We start from the raw sequence: 23,040 nt of genomic DNA on the forward strand, positions 1-23,040 counted from the left end.
AAATAGAAATTTACAGATATGAAAATAACTTGTAAGAAGATATATATCTGAAAAACATATTTATTCACTGTTGTTTTCTTTCATGTATTTAGGAATGGGTAAAATGAAAGGTGAATATTGTGTTGTATACAGTATTTATATTCATTATATGGACTTAAACCCCTCCTCTCGAAATATCCTCACATATGTATACCTCTCCACTTAAAATTTTGATCTTGCACCTGTGAAAGTCAAAGGTCAAAGTTTAATGTTTTATTTTTGGATACCTTTTCAATATTTGATAAGGTTAGACATAGAAAAGCAGGGAGTTGGGTATTGTTTTGTCCATTGGGTTACTCCTCTGACCTCACACTTTATATCTGCAAACCCTCTTTATCCTTAGTCACTAATGGTTTTGTGCACTTATATTTTATTTTTTTAAGCAAATGATATTTTGAGTTTTTTAAAACAAAACATGCACTTGCCATAACTTCAAAAAATATAATATTTTATCGCACGTCCAAAAATATTTTATAAACACTAACACAAATCCCTACTCGGAACAATCTTTGGGTGCTTGTATATTATGACACATTTTGAATAATGAAATATTAAAACCTTAAACATTTACGCTGAATGATGTCTTCATTATTTTTTTCAAGAAATATATACCAACATCAAATAAAATATGTATTTTAACTATGATAATCTGATATTCTCTATTTTTACTAAAGACAGATTTCAATATTATCTTTCAGAAAAGAGTGTAGTATTTGGTAATTACTGTTGCTTTAAATGTTGCTTGAGTGCAGAATTGTTTTTGCCAAACAAAAATCATCGTCTTCAGTCAAAATGCTGGATTGTCTAAAAAAAAATATTCGTTAAGTTCCAGTTGAAAATGAGTAGCACATGTAACTCATTACAAAATTTCTTAATGTTACGCTATCATATCTCAGTTTGTTATTTTGGTCAAGCAATATCAGTAAAGATAAAAGACAAAGTAAGACATTTAATCATAATAATGCAATATATAGTGTTTCAGTCTGGTGAAGCTTAATATCATAAACAAGCTAAAAACAACTATCAACAGTCAAAATGTCTGATTAGTTTGAATCATTGATATATTATTTCAGATTTTTTAACCATTCATCATACAGCGCTGCAGGACTGTGTTGTTGTTTGTACTTCGCAGCATTACATGTTCATCTAGATTTATTATTGATTTTCCTGTGATATATCTGAATAACTGCATGCCAGCTATTTTTTCATTGCAGCCTAATATTTCATGTATTCATAGAGTAAAAAGAACAATCGGTTGTTGATAGGCAACCAAAAAGATCTTGTCATATTGCTCATTTTTTTTTTAATAATTATCATGTGATTTTATGAATTATAAAAAAAAATAAAATGATATCCTTTTAATGAGAACATTTTCAATCCCTATATAGCTTCCCAACATGATTGCTGAGGATGGTAGATGATTTGATTATTCTTATATACAAAATTTAAGATACATTTTATACATCTTATAAGATATCAACTCTGTTCATAATATTCAGTGTAACTTTAGCTATAGAAAATCTTACTGAATTTACTAATAAGTTTAACAAGAGAAATTGAAAGGTTGTTCAGTATGATGACTGAGACTCTTGTATATAATTATTCTGTATATATTCTGTCAGATATATAAGTAGAAATATAAAAACTTTCAAAGTACTGAGAAATGTACTTCAATCTTTCAGGGAAGAAAGGTGATAAAGGGAAACCTAAAGGAAGGAGTTCAGCTAAGAGTCGTGGTGCTGCCACCCCAGTTCCTACCCAAGAGGAGGTTAAGAAAGTAGGTGATGGAACCGGATCAGATACGAGGAGTATAACTAGTGATAGTGATAGTGAACTTAATCCTGAGGGTATTGTCCCAGTCACCAAACAGGCTATCATTGGTAAGTATTACAAGTTAAAAGCAAAATTTTGGGTATTTAGCTATAAGAATAAAGCTAAATTTTGGATATCTATAAATGTTGATTATGAAGTATTTGGTTCTTTAAATTCACTTCAAAATTGCCAATGTATTTGCCTTGTTGAAATGCCATCTCACTGATGAAACTTCTCCTTTTATTCATATGCATCTCAAAGTGAATGTGTATGTTTCAGGTGTTTTACCAGCTAACACATCTTTGACAGTCAGTGACCTTGAAGATGTCAGACAGATAGATAGTTTGATAAGGACACACATCTTACTGGCCGAGTTAGCTGGACATGACTCTCCATGTTATAAAGATTACCTTCTAATGGCTCAGACATACATACTTAGATTGTTACAGGTAAGATTGACTAGAACACACATCTTACTGGTCGAGTTAGCTGGACATGCTTCTCCATGTGCTAGGGTAAATGAATTATGACCACTTAGACATAGATACTAAGGTTGTTACAGGTCTGATCAAACCAAGGTAGAGCAGCATTAATCAGGACACTTGTTCTTTGTTTTCTGTATTTCATAGATCACTTCTACTTCAAATTTCATATTCAAGGTTTGAATTTAGTCTTGGTGAGATGAGCGTTTTTTGTCTTGCCTGCAACAAAAGTTGCAGTATGCGAGACATATTGATTACTATCTGGCGGTGACAATGTCAACTATTTGTATAAAATTTTATATTTCAGAAGGTAGAAGACCAGGATGCTTTATACCTTGTATGCAGATACCTTATGTTATGAAGTTTCCGTCTGTCATATGTTCATTGTCATTGACCTCATTTTCATGGTTCAGCAATATTTTTTTCTCATGTGAATTTCTCACTTGTTATGAGCAATAGGATAACTATATTTGGTATATGGGTTCCTTGCAACATCTACATGTCCAACAAACAGAGTTCACCTGACCTTGACCTCATTATATTTATCAGTGATCAAGGTTAAAGTTACATGATTAGTCCGTTTTATCCGATACTATAAGCAGTAGGTCAACTATATGTGGTGTATGAAATGATTGTAAAGGGTACATGTCAATCTGGCAGGTTTCATTTAACCTTGACCTCATTTTCATGGTTAATTGATCAATGTTAGGATTTTATACGCCCGTTTACGGGAGGTTTTTATGGTATATTGTAGTCCGTCTGTCGTCATCATGTCAGCCAATAACTCAAAAACGCTTTAACCGATTTGCATGAAACTTTAGAGAATTGTTTATATCTATTGATGTGAGCTCCCTTTCGATTTTTATAAATTATGGCGCAGCTGTTTGTTGTGTTTTGGTATGATTTTCAAGTACTATAAGCAATAGGTCAAATATGTTTGGTGTACATGTCTGTCTGGCAGGTATCAACTGACCTTGAACTCATTTTCATGGTTCATTAGTCAATGATAAGATTTTGTGTTTTGGTTCGTTTTTTCAATTAATTTATTCAACTATATTTTGTGAATGGAATAATTGTAAGGTGTACATGTCTGATGTCTGTCTGGCAGGATTTATCTGACCTTGAACTCATTGTGATGGATCTTTAAAATGTTAAGTTTATATGATACTTGTAGTTAAACCTTTATCTTTAAGACTTTCAACATAAAATTTATGGTCGGTAAAACAGGCAAGACATTCTTGCATTCTTGTTGCAATAATAATATTTTTCTCTGTTTAATATTATCTGAAGGTGACAGTTAGTCAGACAGGTCCAGTGATCAAAGAAATTGCCAAAAATCCTCCTGCTCAGGATCCAAAAGCTACATCTGCTAAAGGCAAGAAGGGAGGTAAAGAGAAAGAGGCAGCTCCACCAAAGGAGAAACCTAAGAGGAAGGGACCTTTGGATATTTTACCATCAACTGTGGAGGAATGGTCTATCTATGATATACCAGAAGAGGTAAGTTACAGCTGTTTATAAAAACCTATGTTATAATGGTCATCATTGTTTGTTGATTAAGGGGGGATTTGTTATTTGGAAACTTAATTTATCACTTTAATCTTGACAATGAAGTTTTTTATTTTCACATAAAAACACATGATAGTCTTTTTTATGCCTCAACCAAATGTTATATAAACTTTAACATATTACCAACAAACACAAATCAAGATCAAATTTGGGTGGCATCTCTTTTCCTGTTCTCAAGTTATATTCCATTTTAAATGGAAAAATTGTCCAATTTGCTGTATATTCACAAGCTGGTCATCTGGGATTTAACAGTTGAAAAATGTAGTTTTATTGGCCATGCAGAGTGCAGCCAGAAGAACAGATATTTTCGTCGGACAACCCCCAATTGATATGGGCAGCTCTTCAAATACAGAACTGTTATCTTAATTCTAATGCAATACAAGTGAACTGTTCAAAATTTAAATTTGAAATATCCTAGAAACAGTCACTGCAATTGTGCTACGCTAGTATCAATGACTCTGACTGTCAATACAGGCAGAAGTCATCCAATCAGTAGTTGCATTAGAATAGTGTTTTTATTGCTGTTATTCATCTTAATTGTCCTCATAAAGTTTCCAATTTTGATGAGACTCTTATTTCAAGTTCAAGATCTAGATGATATTTAGCATTTACACAAGCTTTATTTCCTTCTACATGTTGACAACAGTTATGTATGTGCTGCTTTTACACAAATTTGCAGGAGTATATAAATGAATATCAACAAAACTGATCAAGTTGTTTTACAATTTTTCCTAATTTTTGCTAAAATTAAACATTTGAACAAAACAGCCATGAAGGCTACCACAGAATATTTATATGGAAACTTTACCCAAGAGAAAGATGACATGTAGATAAAACAAAACAAGTTGACTGCAGTGAAAATCATATATAAAGTTTGACACAATAAAATCCTAAAAAATTCTTTCAAGATCAGTTATTAAATCTGTTATGATTATTTTTGTAGGTAATGGAAGCATTTAATCATGATATGATGAAGACCTCAGGAATTAATAATACTACTATTGTCAAACCTGTAAGTAAAATACAATTTTTTTTAATATTTTACTATGATGGCTAAAAATATGCTGACAACTTTTTTTAAGATTATATAAGTTTCTATTTTTCAATATCTCAATGGAAGACCAAGAAAAATGTGATGGTTGTTATCAGCTAACTTACAGTTTTATGATATAGAACATACCTTTATGTTTCAATGTTTCTAGTAATTATGGAATCTTTCAAAGAAAAGGAGATGATCTCTAAGGCCAATTAAAATTAATTGATAGATTTTCATCCCCGCCCGCCCCTCTGAAATCGTCCCGCCCCGAATTTTTTTATTTTTCAAAAAGTTACGATTTCCGGATTTTGTTCATTTCTGTTACCGGTAACCGTCAATAATTTCGTTTCATTCATAACTTCCTGTTTAAAATTTCGTTTTTCGTATTTCTTCGAGTAATTTAACCAAAATGATAAAGTCGACTTATTCTGCTGCTCTATGATGACAACATTATCTTCCGAGAATAGAGATTGATTACGAGAAGGGCATGAAATATTCGGGTTACGAGTAATAGGCAGTGTCTAAGAACGCAAATCGCGATATGTCACAAAATTCAGTGATTAGAAAACCGTGGATTTTTTTATTAATACAATGACTTCGTGTTAGGAAATTGGACTGTGAATGATATCCGAAGCGCAAGAATCAAGGAACACATTGGTACAAAAACATGACGGAATAAATAAATTGACACAAGCAGGAACTTGTCCGATTTATGACCGTATTGTCAATTAAAAAAGTCGGCCAACGAACAAAATGAATTATAGCAAGTCCTTAGATGTACCACAAGGCTGTCGTTTTTTTGTTGACAAACAGCAAACACCTTCTGTCCCCAGTCCCTCAATAGAGTCATTTAACAACTTCTTTATGGTCAAGTCCATGTTTTCAATTGTAATTATATTTGCACCTTGCATAATAATCTTAAAAGCATAAACCCTAGTATTTTCAACACAGTTTGAGTTTTCATTTCACTCTGTACTCATAATACTTGTGTTGCATACCAATGCATATGCTTTATTTTATCCCAGTCCTTCAATAGAGTCATTTAACAACTTCTTCTTTTTGGTTAAGTCCATGTTTTCAATTGTAATTAAATTTGCACCTTGCATAATAATCTTAAAAGCATCAACCCTAGTATTGAGTTTTCATTTCACTCTGTACTCATAATACTTGTGTTGCATACCAATGCATATGCTTCATTTTATGGGCACTACAAACCATAGCTTAGAAATCAAAATAAATTTGATGTAGGTAGTCTAAAAGAGAGCATTTCTCCACGTTTTTGCTATTTACTAAAAATAGGTTTCTAAAGTGACAATTACATGTAGAGCAGTGGTTGCCAATCAAAAATATGTAATTAAGAATCTGAAAAATTATGTAGAACATTATATATACATGATATAAGCTTATGATTTCCCTTGCATATGAAGAACACGTCACAAAAGGGTTTCGGAGGAAATAAAAATAAAAAAATAAAATCCTCCCACCCGCCCCATTTTTTTCAAAAATCTGGATGAAAATCTACTAATTAATTTTAGTCGGCCTAATATTGGTAAGATACAATAATACAAGTTTTGACCCTGTACATTTTTCAGACTACATATTTTATACTTTACAGATGTTGACAATGTACTACCTTGATCAGTTGTTAGTGAGACTAAGAGGTATAGGCTACAACCACCTGACTTTCCCAATCTTAGTCACATGTGATATTCTATCCAGAAATCTGTTAAAGAATAATCCACTCTATGTGTTGGTTCACTCAAGGTATGGATAATATCACCAGCAATTAAAAACTCATTTACAAACAAATTTCCAACACAGTTTTCGATCATTCCTTTTCATTTATGCTTTGCATGTGATATTGAAATTGTGGAATCATTTTCTTAAATTTTATAAAGAATTTTAAATTCTTAATCACAATAACTTTGAATATAACAAAAATATGGCTGTCTGACTGTTCACATTTTCACATTTCCTGTGACAACTCAAGTTTACTATGACTGAACTTCATTTGATCTTTTACATCATCTTTAGATCAAGGTTTTTTAGAATTAGGGATGTTGATAATGTAAAAACATTTATTTTTTCCACATAGATAAATAATAACTGAAGTTTTCTATCATTAAATCTCATGAAATCTTGACATATGCTGCCATTGATGTTTCACATTTTTTACCACAGTTTTGTGGGAAAATGTGTATTTTTCACATTTTATATGAAAATTCTTTTGCCTGAATTATATGCAAATTTTTACATGTGCTCATGGAAGAGTTTTTTTATTATTATTAAATTAGGGTAAATAGTTCCACAATTATCTTGTACTTTTCACACATTATTTTGAAGTAAATAAGTAAAGTGAAACATTTTTCAGTAAACTAATTTGACATTTAACTTTTTTCAGGGCTAGTGAGATCTGTTTAGAACTGAATTTAAAGAATGGTTATAGTTTCCATGAAAAGTTAGCAGGACCTGTATTACTGAATGAAGATGATCAAGCTCTGTAAGTAAAAACAAATTAGTATGACCAAATATTGGGTTATAATTTCAAAGAAAAGTTGATGTTATACTTATAATTAAGATGTTCATTCTCTTAATGACTTGTAGAGAGAAGTATGTGCAAAAACAATCTCTTTGAAATTATTTCCACAAATGATTATTATGCTCTATATGATACCTTAATACAAGTTGAAAAAATGTCAAAAAATATGCAGTACTTACAGGAAAAGCTGTTTAATTGGTAAAGTATTACAATTTCCGTAACTATTGGTATGCTTACAATCTAAGATCATCTAACTAAAGATAGCACTGTTTATTTATAGATCGAGAGATGAAATAGCTTTATGGAAAGAGAAACAGATACAGGTAGCAAGGGAGGAAATGAGAGTGAAAGAATCATTAGCTAGATTGAAAGAAGAGGCACAGAATCAGAAGAAGACACCTCAGCCTAGAACTGCTCCATCAAGTGCTGCCGTTAGTAAGGTAAAATTGTTCAGTGCCAGTTTATTACACTTTGTTAATCTATAGTGCATGTTCTAAAAACATTTGATACCTAGTAAGTGGACAATATACTGTTAAAAACTTGATAAAACAGTCATGTTCAGTTTTAAGGATTGCCTATAAGATGTATGGATTCAGGAAGTTTTCAGAGTCATTTTCATGACTCTAAGAATGACTTGGGAGGTCCATGTTTAGAAATCTGTAAATTAACATTAACAATCATGTACTTAATTGATATATCTGCAAGATCCTAAGCAAATCCTGACATGAATTAACCATTGGATTTATATAGCAGGTGATTTTTATACGATGTAGTATGTTTATGCATTAATAATTTGATATTTCAGGTTGAAGACCAAGTGATTGAATCACATCTTGGAAAGGTATTGAGTATCATTACTTACAGAGAGGTATGGACAGACACTGCAGAACTACTTATCAGACAGGTGATTATAAAGTAATGGAAAAATCTATCATAAACAGAGTTGAATAAATTTTATTTGTGCATAAATAGCTGTTTTCCAAGGGATATTGGTCATAAGAGATTTGTACGAATGGGGAGATCTTTTAATGAGTAAAGACAGAATTTTGGTCAACTAGTTTAAATGAATGATTTTTCAGAAGAAATAATGAAAAATTATATTGTGTTTAATGTACACCAGTTGATACATGATAGAATTTCCCTCACTGATAAATATGAACTTATACAAGGAATGTAAATATATAGTATATTCCTAGACAACAACTGTTTATTTTTTATTTAAGTTTTTATTAAATATTTGGCACTAAAATAATATTTCCTACCAATGAAAATATTTTCTTTTTCAGTGTAATTACCAAGCAGCGCGAGAGTATCTGAATGAAGCTTTCAATGCTGCTTTGGTGAGTTTTGTATTAGTTTGTGAAATACTGAGAACAAATATCATACACTAGTCTGTTTTAGAGTCTAAAACTTTCAAAGTATTTTCCTTTCAAAAGCATATATATGTAGGTGCTGTTTCTTTCCAAAAGTGATTCTTTTTGTTTGAAAAAATGAAATTCTGTGATGAAACATTACAATTTCTTAATAATTCTTTTTCTTCAACATTAATTTATCATCTCTTAAAGCAGTCATAGTTTACCAGAAACAGCTAAATTAGACAAGGGTATCTAGGTGTATACTTGAGACTTTATTAAACAAAGAATGGGGAAATAAGTAATATAAAAATAAGTAGATGTGGTAGGATTGCTAATGAGACAACTCTCCACCAGAGACCAAATGACAGAGAAGAAGCATTCATTCTACCATAGCTGGGTTTCATTATCAGTATAAGCATATACTATAGGTGATGGAATGGACTTAATTGGTTTGTTACCTGGCTTTCAGAACACAGATCATTAAAAGGAGGAATTTTGAATTGCAACACAATAGACTTGTATAATGTAAAAAAATGATTTTTGAAGTATTTTTCAATAAACAAATTAAAAAATAAGAAATATTCCTTGCTAAATTTACCCAATGTTCTATTGAGTAAATTGTCAGGTAAGATATACTAGCATAAATATCATTCTAATTTTTGTTTAAAATTTTTCTATCGACAGGCCTTTGAAGACAAGATTCTACAAGCTAAAATCTTATATTTCCTTGGGAAACTTTCATTGGCAGAATCTCAGCATGGACAGGCATTTAACTTTTGTCAGCAAGCTCAGGTTAGTAAACAAGTGTTATAGCAGGTTCCCTTTATTTGTGCAGTAATTTGTTGATCTAATTAAGCACACAAAGTATTGGAACTGAACGCAAATAATAAACACATAATTGCTTCTATACATTATTACCCCATTTTCAAAATGCCTCCCCTGGGTACCATGTATGTTTTAATGGAATAGCCATGAACAACATTGTTTCAATGTCTTACTGTATCTTTTTTTGTATGATATATGGTTCATAATGAGCTTATGTTAATATATTTTTAGCCAGCAAAACTAAACATGAATATAATCAATAATATAATAGATTTTTAGATACGGGAGCACAAGTTGCAAAAGTTTTCAATGTTACTTTATGATGTGCAGTGGGAATAAATACATATATAGAACACTGACTGTTTATATTTCTTTAGGCAATCCACCATGGAGATGAAATGTTTTGGTATGAGACAACTATGCTGATGGTTGATGCTACTCTACATGATTATGAAAGCAGAAATTGTAAAAGAATTGTAAGTTTACTTTATAAATAGAATACTAAAAAAAATACTGAGATTAATTTGCTGCAATTATAAAATCTGTTTGAACCAAATGATGGTGAACTAATCTTATGATGCACTTTTAGAATATGTAATCCCATTGCCTAACCAATATGGCCACCATTGCTATAAAACAGAAACTTGATCATCACATGATCGAAAAAAAATAATTATGCAACCAGTTCCAATAACTGATATGACTTCAGTTTCTATCAAAAGAAAAATGGACAAAACATGAATATTAGTATTTTCCTGTACAAATACACAATGAAAGATTTGTTACCTGGTTGAGAGTTGATGTTTGGATCATTATCAGATAATTCCTGTCGAACTGAGCCTACATACTTTATATTACATATAAATTTGAGTCAATATTGTGAAAAGAACTCGTCCCCGAATATTGGATACCCTCATGGGCAGTCAAGGTCCTTAAATACACCTGTAGTAAAAAGATCTCAGATAAACAATATAGGCTTTTTATCAAAAAGACTGATATGGACTGTAACTAATTTTTCTCCAATACATGACATGATCAAATAAATCATACTATATATAATCCTTTTTATACACTGATTAATTTCTGATAAAATTGAGTTTTTCATTTTTAATATTGTTTTAGGCTCGTGGAGTTTTGATTCATGGTTTGAATGAGTTCATGAGAATATGTGATGAGAGACCAAACAGAAATAGTGTTACGGCATTTATAGTTGCTATGATGGAGGCCAAGTAAGACTTCTGAAAATATTAATTATTTCAAGAAAATTAATTTAATTCACATAAATAGATATAAGATAGCTATGGTCAAGACTGGGATGTAAAAAAAAAGAACCTAAATTTATCAGATGTAGATAGAAGTTCCTTTTAATGTTTGTTTGATTTTCAAAATTTTCTATGTTTAAAAGTAGTCTGGGATTGTATATTTCAGAGTTGTAGAACCGGTATAAGAAATTTTAGAATGATAATTGTTTCAATAGTATTATTCTATCATATAATATTTTATTGTAGTTGTAAAATTGTTTTATTTATAGACTAGCGGAGATTCAGACTGACATTATATTTGAAGATGAAGAAAGAGATCTAAATGATCCAAAGGTCATGAAGGCTGTATTAACAGCATGTGAGGTAGGTAGTCCCTCAATTATAATACTTCAGACTTATTAGACCTATTCGATTTTCAATGTTGCTGCTATTACTTTTCCAGAGTTATGGCCCTTGAATTTATGAGTGATAATGGATTCAGAAAGATAACTTTAGTATGCTTTGGAAATGTACTTTAATAACTTTGCAACATTACTACCTACTATAATATTCAGTTCGTGTTTGATTCTCACTGTAGGTGCAATTACCCATTTAGAGTTTTGTCTTTAATTTCCATAAAATCGATGGTACCATATTTAGATATTACTAGTAATTTCCCTACCAATGTAAAACTGATGGTACCAGATTTTAATATTTATTCCCCATGTGCTAGATTCTCTTAGCCATTAATCCTTTATGCTTTTTGTCAGTTTGTCTTTTTGAGAGCATGTTTTGGCTTTGCTATATTTTTATAAGTTAGCTTATTGAACTTAGGGACATAGTTTTCTCTATTTGCAATGATTACATGTTACAGAAATTTGAGTCTGCCTCTGAAAAACTTATCATGATGAAGTTCAGACGAGAAGTGTTACCTATAATGAAGAAACATGCTGGAGTTCTGCAGAAACTTGCAAGAAAAGCTATAGAGAAAGAAATTTGTCATACTTATTATTTACAGGTGAGAAAACCATATAAAGTTTTTTATTTTTACTAGGACAAATTTTGTTTTACTGCATCTTTTAATTAAGATAATTGCATCATAATTACACTTACATGACACATAGCAATTTTATATTCATAAGTTCTCACCTTTTCTTTAAATTTCCATACAAACATATTGAACCTTGGACCATAAAATAATTTCTGAATTTCTGTTTGATTTATTACCAGGGAGTGATGGTGCTAAAAGAGGCAGTCTGCATAGCTGAGGAGGCTTATCAAGATGTTCTCACACTCCTCTCATTACAAGAGGTAGGTTTGTTACAGGATTAGAATTTTTCATGTGTGTTAGTCTCTGAATATAGTGAGAATTGAAACATTTTTCTTGCAAAACTTTTCGGAAATTAAGCTTTGCATGAAATGAACAATTGTAGGCTCTTAATAAAAACTGTAAGGTGACCTATAGTTGTTAACTTCTACATCATTTTGTCTCTGGTGGAGAGTTGTCTCATTGGCAATCATACCACATCTTCTTATTTTATATGGAATGATATGAATTCATTCAATTCAGGCATGATTTTAATTATTTTGTCAAAGAAGTGCGATGTGAGCTTTTGAATCATATATATGCCATGCAAAGTTCAAACTAAAGCAATGACAATTCAAATATTCAACAATTTTGAAATAATGTTCATATTGCAATTTAATTATAGGTTTGAAATTTAAGTTTAGCCACAAGGAATTGTCACATTGAACTGGTCTAAAAAGTAAAAAAAAAGAATATATAATTGTAGGTTAGAAATTTGAGTTTACCTATACAGAGAGAGTTAGCAGACATTAAAATTTGTTGTGGTGAGCTGATGTTAGAAATGTTCCAGGTTCATTCTAAAGAAATGAGAAACATACAACTACAGGACATGAGGAAAGGATCAGTAATGATGGTAATGGATTTCATCATTGCCCCATTTGAAATCACAGGAAATGATTTTCTTATTGAAGGGAACCACATAATTCCCCAAAATTAGTACCCCACAAAGTAGAATACTTACATAGTATTTTGATTAAGAATGCTCTAACTTGGTATTTCCAACTCACAGTAAAAAGTATGTGCCATCAAGCTTGTTCGTACACATTCCTCATATTTCATTAGGATTATACAGGGAAAACACAAATTATGTGACCATATAGAAAACTAATTGATGGAATTTTGAAATGAGATTAAAAAGATAGCTCTCATTTAACTATTTTAGAAATTAAAATCATGATCACTAAAACTGTTTTTATTTTTAGATATCAAAATAGAAAAAAATACAGTAGAATCTATTTTAATATTGTATCTTCTGAACAATTCCAATTATATAATGACAATTTAATTTTGGATGTAACACGTCTTCTGATTGGCTGAAAGTTTTTTGTCTATCAGCTCAGACATAATTTTGTCACATGACCGTGACGTTATCAATGTTTTTTCATGATTCACTCCTTAAAAATGGAATTTAGAATTATTATTTAGAATACAAAATATATCAGTCATTCCTTAAATAATTTAAAAAAAAAGACAATTTGTGAAAAATGTTAGTATCTTAGGTAAAAAGATATTTTAACAAACATTCATGCAATTGAATCTGATTTAATAAATGATATTAATCTTTATTTTCAGATGGTAGAAGATTTCATTAGAACCACCCCACATTATACTCACATGGAAAAAGAATGGGTTGATATGACCAAGTAAGATTAAAACAATGTATTTGATGTATTGTAGATAATTCTTCATTTACTGCTACAATTTTTTATTGAAGCATTATTTAGTTTATTTATAGATATATTTTATTATGAAGATCGATTGTTACTTGCTTTTCGTCCTGAACATGCATGAAATATTTGCCATTTGACAATAAGCAACCAACAATCAATCATGTTACGTGCTTAACGTCCAGTCAAAAATAATATATTTTTGATAAGGTACAAGATGTAGATAAAATATATAAAAACAACTGTTTTTCTGTATTTTTTTATTTTCAAAAAGTAGGTTAGTTTTGGACAAATTTCCATTTTTTTTTTTTACTAATTCATATTAAAATTTTATGGTTGATTAGATTATACAGGTTGATTATGACAACGAGTTAAAAAAGTTATTGTTTATCAACTGACCTGAATATAAAGAATGGTTTCCAGAATAAGAATAATAAATATATATGAATATCACAATAAAGTGTCAGTGTTCTATATCTCCGTGAAGAATTTGAAAAGAGTGCCTCAATATCAAAGGAGTTCACAGAGTAACCAATCGGAATAAAGAATTAGAAAACCCAGGATGTAAATACTTGTGAATAGAAAATCAAAGTACTGCCATACTGTGTACTCTGTCAGAGTCAGTAAATAAGTCAATGCATGAACAATGAACAAATATATACAAATACTATTTATTAAAAAAAAAAAAATCAATTCAAGCTGTACTACACAAATTTAATTTAAAAATAACATGATCTATTTATAAAGTGATCTGTTGTTTATTGCAGGGTTTTGGGAGAAGATGCTATTCTGAAGTTTGAAGATGCTCATAATTTAGGAATGTCTGTACCTAGAATAAGAGCAAGGGTAGGTAACTCCTCATCATAATATTGATGGGTAAAACTACATTTATTGAAAGGCCTGGACTTATATCTTGGCCAGGTTGCATAAGTGCTAATTGGCTAAAAGTGTGGTGATGTTAAAAGTATAGAGGTATATATATGTGTGGGCTAAAACCATTTAATCGAAGAACTAAAGTAAAATGGTAATTTTCAGAGTATTTTTGATGATTTATAATTAATTATCTTATATTATAATGTGGCAAACAATTAAGTCTTTATGTACCTGATCACTTGCCTGGTGATTTAAACATAAGTGAATAGCTTGTGAAATGTGACATGTCTAATAAATTCTCGAGCAAACCATAGTGAAGTAAGAAGGATGAGAAGAGTAATACTTAAAAAGGATAATAGGAATCACTAAAAATATTGGACAGTACAACAAACAAACATCAACCACCAACAACCATCTCCTCCGGAAAACAACAGACAACAATGATCAATTCATGGCCGTGTTTTCCTAAATTGTTAACGGCAGAAAATGTGGTGGGGTTAAACCAGATTTTGTGTGCTCAAACCTCCCCCTTTAACTATCTAAATCATAAGAGGTAAATATACATGTACATGTTTATATTTTTTCAGGCTTAGGATACTGTAAAAATCACAGTTTTATTACCTGACAGATACATTTGTATTTAAATGGTATCTGGTTAATATGCTAGTGACTGAAAAAAAAATGACCTATCTTTATAATTCTGAATAAATGAGTTTTGAATATTTATCAATGTCATTAAAGTCCAAATTTAGTTGATGACTGGCTAATATAATGACTCTTGACTCCGATCATCTTTGATATTCCGGTGAGATCTCGTAAACTTTTTTGTGCTTTTCAGGGATTTTGTATTGCCTGGATCAGCCATGATGGCTTACAGGTATTCTACATATGTAATAACTCATTTAATTCTTTATGCAGGAATTGTGAGTTTTTTGCCAGACCAAAAAAATCATATTTGGATGTTTATAAGTGTTTCTTTTTTTTCAGGCTTTGTGTTGTCTTGGCCAGACCATGAGAGCTTATTCTACATTTATAAGTCCAGATCCACCCACACAGTGGTTAGTCCATGAAATGGTAAGTTCTAGAAAATCATGTACTGTTAAATGGTCTCAGAAAAAGTTTGTTTTAATATGCCAGGTGCCAAAAAATAGGAAACAGGAGAAATTTTACACATAATAATTTAAAGGGACCAAGGGTTACTCATTTTTTTACAGCATGAAGAAAAATATTGATGGTTTCTTATAAATACATGAAAAGTATTTCATATCACATGGTATTATGGTATACCATGGTCCATCTGTGTTTTTGTCCACATGACATACAAAATTCAAAGAATGCTTTGATCCAATTTCAATAAAGTTTGACTTGGTAGGAGAAATCACACTTTCCATTTGGAATTTTTTCCATGTACAATCATTTCAGATCTATGGATCTTTTGCCATAAGATTTAAGACAATTTTTCACTAACTTGAGTATGCTCTGATTGATTTACTTGATTTGTTTGGATTGGTGAAAGTAAGCCCCTTTTCAATTTTGAAAATTTCATGATTTGTCATTACACTACAGAGTTATGAGTCTTTAACTGTCAAATTAAAGGCAATTTCTAACCCTAGGATTTCAAGTTTTATTGCAGGACTATTTTAATATCTTTTTAATACTTTCCACTGTATTCCCTTGGAATCTTGCAACAATTTCAATATGCATACTAGGGACGTATCTTGTGGTCCTGGTGCAGCTGTTTATTTTTCAAAGATGGTAGCCCATTTCCTTGTAATACTGACAACAATTTCACATCATAACATTCTGATAGAATTACATTAAATATTTTTGAAAAATTCAAATAAGAAAACACTTTAATTTAGATATAAAGATAAGAAGATGTGATATGATTGCCAATGTGACAACTCGCTACCAGAGAGCAAATGATGTAGACATTAGCAACTATAGGTCACTATATGGCCTTAAAGACTTTATGGACAAAAGTTTTCAAGCAAGGATTTGGGTTTTCAAGAAATGAGTTTTGTCTATTTATGATTTGTCTTTAGTTTATATCATTCATATAATTTCCAGGAATTAGAAAAGGTAGCAGATTCTGTAGAAGAGGAAGAGAAAGAGGAAAAGCCTGAGGTTGATATGGCTTCCAAAAATTATATCAGATATTCTAAACAGATAAAGGATATGAAAGTAAGTGCATAGAATGAAAGCCAGAGATTCTTCTAACATCAATCAGATAGTGTCTTAGATAGGAGGATGTATGTCCATGTCTTCTTAGAGTTTTACTTCATCACAGACATTTTGCAAATGTTTCAATTATATGATAGAGCTGTATTGAATTACTATTCATATTTTAGACAACAAGAAAAATGAAAGGCAAATAAAATATAGCAGTAACCTATTTGTATGAAAACCAGATCTTAGAAGAAGGAATAATGGGCAAATTTATATATGAGCTGGGCTTTCATAAGCATGAGAAAACTTCTACTTCATAATCAGAAAAATAAAGAGAATTATTATATGAATGAAAAGAGAGACATAAATAAAAATAAAGGGTAAACATAAAAAAACAGCAACCCAACAACACTAGTCTTCTTCTTTTTCAGGATCAGGATGAAGTCAGCAGACATTACATGTTACAAGCATCAGAATGTTTGGTTCAAGCTCTTAATCTGTCATTACAGAAAGGCTTTGTGGTGAGTATCTGGTCCTAATGGATTAAGTTGACAGTAGAGAAATGGGGAGGGGACATGATCTGTTATAAACCTTTGTTCAATGACTTTGGAAGTTTCACATTGTTAAAAATGTTAGTTTTCTAATATGATTATGAAGAAAGACTTACAATAAACAATTGATATTTGGTGTGGTTTTATATTAAGATTCATGCATGTTAGTTGCATGCAGTATCCATCCATCATACTTCTTCATTCTGTAACTTAGAAGGTTCCTATGTCTGTTCGTACACCAGTCCTGTATCAGGTTAAAGTTTTTGTTTAAATTAGTTTACCATGAAGTTGTGGTGGTCATATCAACTTTAAACTTTAATTCTACACATGTTCAATATGATTCAAACTTTTAAAAATATATGTCAAATTATGGTTTTGACCTAGATTTCACTGCTCACTGAACATAAAAAGGTGATAGTGCTAGCAGGGCATATTTCTCTAAGGACACATATTCTTGTTACATTCTAATTGGGTTTCAAAAGGAGAATAAGTTACAAAGACCATTGATATTTAAAAAAAAAAACTATTGTATGAGCCTAGTGATATCTCCTTTTTGAAGAAGATTGTGATACGTTACTCTTTAGTCCATGTTGAATTCAAAGTAATTTCATTGTTCAGTGTTAAGTTTTCAGCAAAGGTGAGTTTTTGAAGTACAAGGTAAGTGATATCCATTCCCATGTTATAAACAGGATAAGGAAGTTCATTGAAGTGAATTTTATGTGGAACTTTATCCTCATCTGATGGGTTTTACAAATGTACTAATACATGTATTGACTCTATTTCATAACATTGCTGGTACCAAATACCTGGATTTGGTAGACTGTTGATAATAATGTGTCTACTTATATTGACTTTTATCTATTTCAGGACATTGCTGGTACCACATCTCTTGAGTTGGTGGACTGTTATGGACAATATGACCCACAATCAGCTAGTCAATTCTTAGCTCTGTTCCAAGTAAGAAAAGTCACATGTCAGATGTTAATCAATAGAAATTATGCTTTTCATGAAAGGGTTTCATATGAGGGGAGATTTTCCTGTAACTGTTTAGTGACATTTTGTACCATTTATTTAGAACATTATAACAATTTAAAAAGATCAATGATATAAGCTGACAATTGGGCACATTTTCAATCTATTGAAGTTGCTTCATATAATGTAATTAAAATGGAATATTTTCATGAATAACACTTTTTTTTTCAATGAGTATATAGAGAAAGTTTTTAATTTTATTTTTGAAGCATTTTGAACCTGTAAAAATCTATATTCTATTAATTGTTGGATCATATAAAATTTGAGTAGGCTATATAATAATTCATGAAATTAGGCCATAGGTAAAAAATATGAAAGATAAATTATAAATCATCAGATTTGGACAAGGGGATATACTTGATCACCAGATTTCTAGATATTTTTTGTTGAGCCTGCATCATTTTGTTGCAGAACAAAATGTAGCAATCCTACATAACATCGTTGTCAACAGAAATTTTTTTTTTATGATAAAGAGATAATGTCTGAAGCAAAATATTGAAAAATGTGTAGATGTAATGATAAATGGACTTTGTTCAACCTTTATGGAAAGTTATGAAGTAAGAAATGGCATCTTAAGAAAAAAAAAATTGAAATATTTTTAGTGTACATTACTGATCAATAGAATTATATTTTGGAAGTCAACATAACACTTTTTCTGATAGCAGCAGTAGCAGGCAAGAGACATGGTTCCCTTTTCAAATTTCATTGTTTTATAAGCCAAACTTTGTTTGTTACAGAGTTGTTCAGCTTCCCAGACTTTGAAGACCTTACTCAGTAAAGCCCAAGTTGATCCAAGAACATCCAAGTTAGCTGCTTTACTTCACCAAAGAGACCATTTGATAGATGGTGACCTGACAGCCAATCTATCATGTGGTTCTCTAATGTCAACAGTACAGAAGTCACTAGATGATAACTGGCAGGTATGTATAATGTAAGGATAGACCAGATTCCATTTGTATGAATGAAAGGAGATGAAGGGTATATGACAATAAGACTGCAAACCAAGGACAATCTTACAATAAAGAAAAACAAAATCTAGAGGTCTTATAACAATATCCGTTTCTGTAAGATCATTAGGATTCTGTCAATGGTCAACTATGCTATTCAAATCAAGGATCCGGAAATTTTTCCACACAATTTCGGTCATTTTGAAATGATTGAAAAGTTGGTGCCCTTTCCAAATTGTCGATGTCAACTTAACTAGATTCATAGCATCAACGAACTTGTATTGCTGTTTCATCGCATTAACTAAGTAAATGTCTTACCATTACCATGAAGAACAGTTAAGGGAAGGCAATAGTTTAAAATTGAAATAATTTTAATGACTCAAAATGGTAAATCTTTCAGACATTGCTTACGTTTCTTTCGATTTGACAAATGTTAAAACCGGAAGTTTGCGATAAAGTTAAAGTAGGAATAATTCCGGATTCATTTCCGGGATTTGTTTTGTTTATCAAATTGACAGGAAATCACCGGCTTTTTTATTTTATTACCTTTAAAAGTGTTTGAATGTAACAGACAATAGTTGCACTCGTTTAATTTAGCATTAAATCAATTTGCATTTTACGATTAAATATTAAATTTGCTGAAGACAATTTCACGCATGCGTATTATATAGTAAATAAAGCACATGAAAAAAAAAACTTTTTTCTCCGTAAATTTAGGTTTAATTCTTAAATCAGATTTGATGATTGTCTTTGCTTAAAAGTAAATAAATAATGAATACACTTGTCAGGGAATTTCAATTTTTGTTAAGATATTATTCTGAGCTTGTGATCACTGTCAGGTGTGAATATTAAAACCACAGGTAAAAAGTGATTAGCGATCATTAGCCAATGTGTCCCGAAGGCTTTGATATAGATATTAGGAGGGCCCTCAGGATTATCAAACTACTGGAGTGGCAGTTTTATTACAGGAAAGGGATTATAAACAAAAACAAGTGATCACAACTTACACAAGACAGTGCAAAATGGCGATTAAGAAATCCGATTTCAAACATTGAGTCAAGGATTTGTATAGTGTACACTATACAAATCCTTGATTGAGTCAATGAAATGACCGAAATTATTTCTTTAAAAAAATAAAATTTGTCCTAAATCCCAATTTCTCGTTTAGGACAAATAGTTTCATCTTAGGACATGACTGGCATATATGACCGTTTCCGGACCCTTGATTCAAATTGTACATCTGTTAAATCAACAATATTAAGATATAAATCATTAAATTTGAAGCATTTTGATAATAAAAAAAATTATGCATTTTCTTTGTTTGAAAAAGAAAACAATGATCCTTCGCTACATGTTGAAAACTATAAAAGACTGAATTTCAGTTTTTAAAATAAACAATGAAACAAATACAGTTGTAATGTACCATGTAATTACAAGAAGCAATAGATTTTTTTTAGCCTTATTTATGTTTTCACTTTCAGGCATGGAAGAGATTGATAATTCAACCCAATCATTTAGATATACTGAAAGAATTTCCAGCCAACTTTAATTTCATTATACTCCAACACAGTCCAGATAGGTAAGATACAATACTGTAAACCAACTCAGAAACTATAATATAAATTGTCACGAGTATGTCATACTAGGACCTTCTCTTATATTACTATAATGCACCAGCAGAGTAAGAAAATAAGAAACAAACCACTGTGAAATAGGCTAGAAAGGGCTAAAGGCAAAAATAAGTATTCTTGAAAATAGTTTGATTACAGTATAAATTTGAGAGCTAGGACCTGTTTTAATTAAACTTGCAGTGAGTTGTGCTTTTTCATCAAGCTTATATTTTCCTCTTTGCATTAAAGATATTGATTTTAAAATAAATCTTTGTTATATCTTACATCTTCAAACTAAAAAAAATACATGCAGAAAACTAAGATATCAGATGTTATCATTTTTTGTTTTCCATTTCAGGTCCTATTTGTATGGTGCTTTATTAGATAAACCAAAGGCTCAGCCAGCTGGTGGTAAAAATCCAAAGGCTCAAACAACCCCTGGTAAGTAGTAAGGTGCAAAAATTAAAAAAAAACATGAGTAAGTAGGGGGAAAAAACCTCACTGGTGATCAAAAGTCATAAGGCACAAACAACCTCTAATTTAAATATCTGGAATACTATTATATTAATACTCTGAGTATCTCCTTGTAAAGAAGATTTTGAGGCCTAACTGTTACGTAATGCCAATATGAGTTTAATGAGTTAAAAAAATTAATGTTCATTTTAAAGTTATTTGATATGATGAGTTATAGAAGAAGATCCCATTTACACTCCTATGAATGGACAACTATATGTTAGTCTATCAAATTGCTGTTTCGGGTATTGCTCCAAAGCAGATGAGACATATCATTGTGTTAACAAGATTTTGAAAGAAGAAAAATTTCTTGCAATTTTTTTACTTTATTTACATTAAGATTCAATGAAATTACAAGAAATAACTAATCAAAGAATTCAAGTATTGAAAGATGTTCAACTTATGACTGAACAACACTGATATCTTAACCATTTGCTATGCACAAACCTGAATTAATGTGTTGTTTGTTCACTCAATATTTTCTCCAAATTCAAATTCTTGGATTTGTTATTGTAAAATTGTTTTCTTAACAGTTCCAAGTAGATCAAAAGTATATGGTGTAGAAACAAGTCCACAGCTGTTAGACGAACTGCTTACGAAGTTTGCTGATCATAAACAGAGTGTGCAACAACTTCTGTTGAAACAAGAATATCAGAGAGCACAGGCCATGATGAGACAGAAAATGTTAGAAAACTTGGATGAGAGCCTAAAGAAAAGTACAAGGGTAAAATCACATGCAAAAATGTAAATTAGTTAAACAGAAAATGTTATGCTAAAGGAAACCCCATTTTTAGAAAACAATAGAAGAATTTTGTATAGGTCAGTGGGTTGCTGTCTCCTGACATATGTTTTTTTAACTTGTGTCTTCAATTAAAGATCTCGTCCTGAATATGCATGAAATATTTGCCACTGGACGTTAAGCAACCAACAATCAATCAATCAATTAAAGATCAATAACAGTTTATTTTACTCAAACAACATGACAGCAAATTGAAAATTCTGCTGTTTTTATTGTGAAGATTTAATTTTGTTTATTTTTTTCAGGGTCCCATTTATGATGAAGACGATGCTGAAGAAGAAGCAAGGTTGCAGGAAGAATTCAAGGAACTACTGAATGACATGGAGGCTTATCTTAAGCCAATCACAGCACAGCTTACAGGGACTCTAAGGTAAGGTTAAGGTATATTAATAACACCACATTTTAGAAGATCAATTAGGGTAAAGTTGTACAATACAGGGGCATTAAAAGATACAAAAATTAGAAGATGTGGTATGATTGCCAATGAGACATCTCTTAAGCAGAGACCATAGAAAAAAAGTATGGCTGGACTTAACAATCACAACCTACCTTTCATGGATACTGAGATAAAGCTGAAATTAACAAGGCCACAGCTAGGCAGAAGAAACAAAATAAAGAAAATAATCTTGGCATACTGGTATGCTTGTGTCAAAGCCTTTAAGAGTTTTCTATATGGTAGTTCAACAGGTTGGCAGGCATGTGACTCCATATATTACAGTGAAATAATTTGAGAAACATTCAATCAATCCTTTTAAAATTTTGGTATGTTGTTTTTCATAGCAAATTAAAGGTCAAGTTTGATATTGACAATTTTCACTTTTTCCATTATGGAGTTCCAATCATGGATGGTTTGACAAATGCTTCTTGATGTGGTTTGTGTTCTGATAACTTGTCAAC

The 23,040-nt window shown here is 30.9% G+C and overlaps 1 protein-coding gene across 14 annotated transcripts in view; it reads left to right on the plus strand.

Moving 5' to 3' along the window:
* LOC127734061 (cilia- and flagella-associated protein 46-like) overlaps nucleotides 1–23,040 on the plus strand; it is an 86,517-nt gene that overhangs the window by 44,269 nt on the left and 19,208 nt on the right. For 11 of the 14 annotated variants that reach the window (XM_052243672.1, XM_052243678.1, XM_052243677.1 and 8 more), the window contains 28 exons: nucleotides 738–755; nucleotides 1,722–1,919; nucleotides 2,131–2,300; nucleotides 3,624–3,830; nucleotides 4,843–4,911; nucleotides 6,551–6,699; nucleotides 7,337–7,435; nucleotides 7,755–7,914; nucleotides 8,280–8,378; nucleotides 8,761–8,814; nucleotides 9,514–9,621; nucleotides 10,032–10,130; nucleotides 10,777–10,883; nucleotides 11,186–11,279; nucleotides 11,770–11,913; nucleotides 12,126–12,206; nucleotides 12,689–12,835; nucleotides 13,555–13,625; nucleotides 14,417–14,495; nucleotides 15,510–15,596; nucleotides 16,593–16,706; nucleotides 17,123–17,212; nucleotides 18,110–18,199; nucleotides 19,012–19,194; nucleotides 20,703–20,800; nucleotides 21,190–21,272; nucleotides 21,878–22,068; nucleotides 22,389–22,513. In XM_052243672.1, coding sequence (XP_052099632.1) covers nucleotides 738–755; nucleotides 1,722–1,919; nucleotides 2,131–2,300; nucleotides 3,624–3,830; nucleotides 4,843–4,911; nucleotides 6,551–6,699; nucleotides 7,337–7,435; nucleotides 7,755–7,914; nucleotides 8,280–8,378; nucleotides 8,761–8,814; nucleotides 9,514–9,621; nucleotides 10,032–10,130; nucleotides 10,777–10,883; nucleotides 11,186–11,279; nucleotides 11,770–11,913; nucleotides 12,126–12,206; nucleotides 12,689–12,835; nucleotides 13,555–13,625; nucleotides 14,417–14,495; nucleotides 15,510–15,596; nucleotides 16,593–16,706; nucleotides 17,123–17,212; nucleotides 18,110–18,199; nucleotides 19,012–19,194; nucleotides 20,703–20,800; nucleotides 21,190–21,272; nucleotides 21,878–22,068; nucleotides 22,389–22,513 — 3,214 coding nt within the window. Of the gene's footprint in view, nucleotides 1–92; nucleotides 111–737; nucleotides 756–1,721; nucleotides 1,920–2,130; nucleotides 2,301–3,623; nucleotides 3,831–4,842; nucleotides 4,912–6,550; nucleotides 6,700–7,336; nucleotides 7,436–7,754; nucleotides 7,915–8,279; nucleotides 8,379–8,760; nucleotides 8,815–9,513; nucleotides 9,622–10,031; nucleotides 10,131–10,776; nucleotides 10,884–11,185; nucleotides 11,280–11,769; nucleotides 11,914–12,125; nucleotides 12,207–12,688; nucleotides 12,836–13,554; nucleotides 13,626–14,416; nucleotides 14,496–15,509; nucleotides 15,597–16,592; nucleotides 16,707–17,122; nucleotides 17,213–18,109; nucleotides 18,200–19,011; nucleotides 19,195–20,702; nucleotides 20,801–21,189; nucleotides 21,273–21,877; nucleotides 22,069–22,388; nucleotides 22,514–23,040 lie in introns of all 14 variants that reach the window. The other 3 variants (XM_052243675.1, XM_052243681.1, XM_052243673.1) reach the window with 2 other exon arrangements.

The sequence above is a fragment of the Mytilus californianus genome, unplaced genomic scaffold (genome assembly GCF_021869535.1).
Source record: "Mytilus californianus isolate M0D057914Y unplaced genomic scaffold, xbMytCali1.0.p SCAF_3, whole genome shotgun sequence".
In the NCBI taxonomy this organism is placed as follows: domain Eukaryota; kingdom Metazoa; phylum Mollusca; class Bivalvia; order Mytilida; family Mytilidae; genus Mytilus; species Mytilus californianus.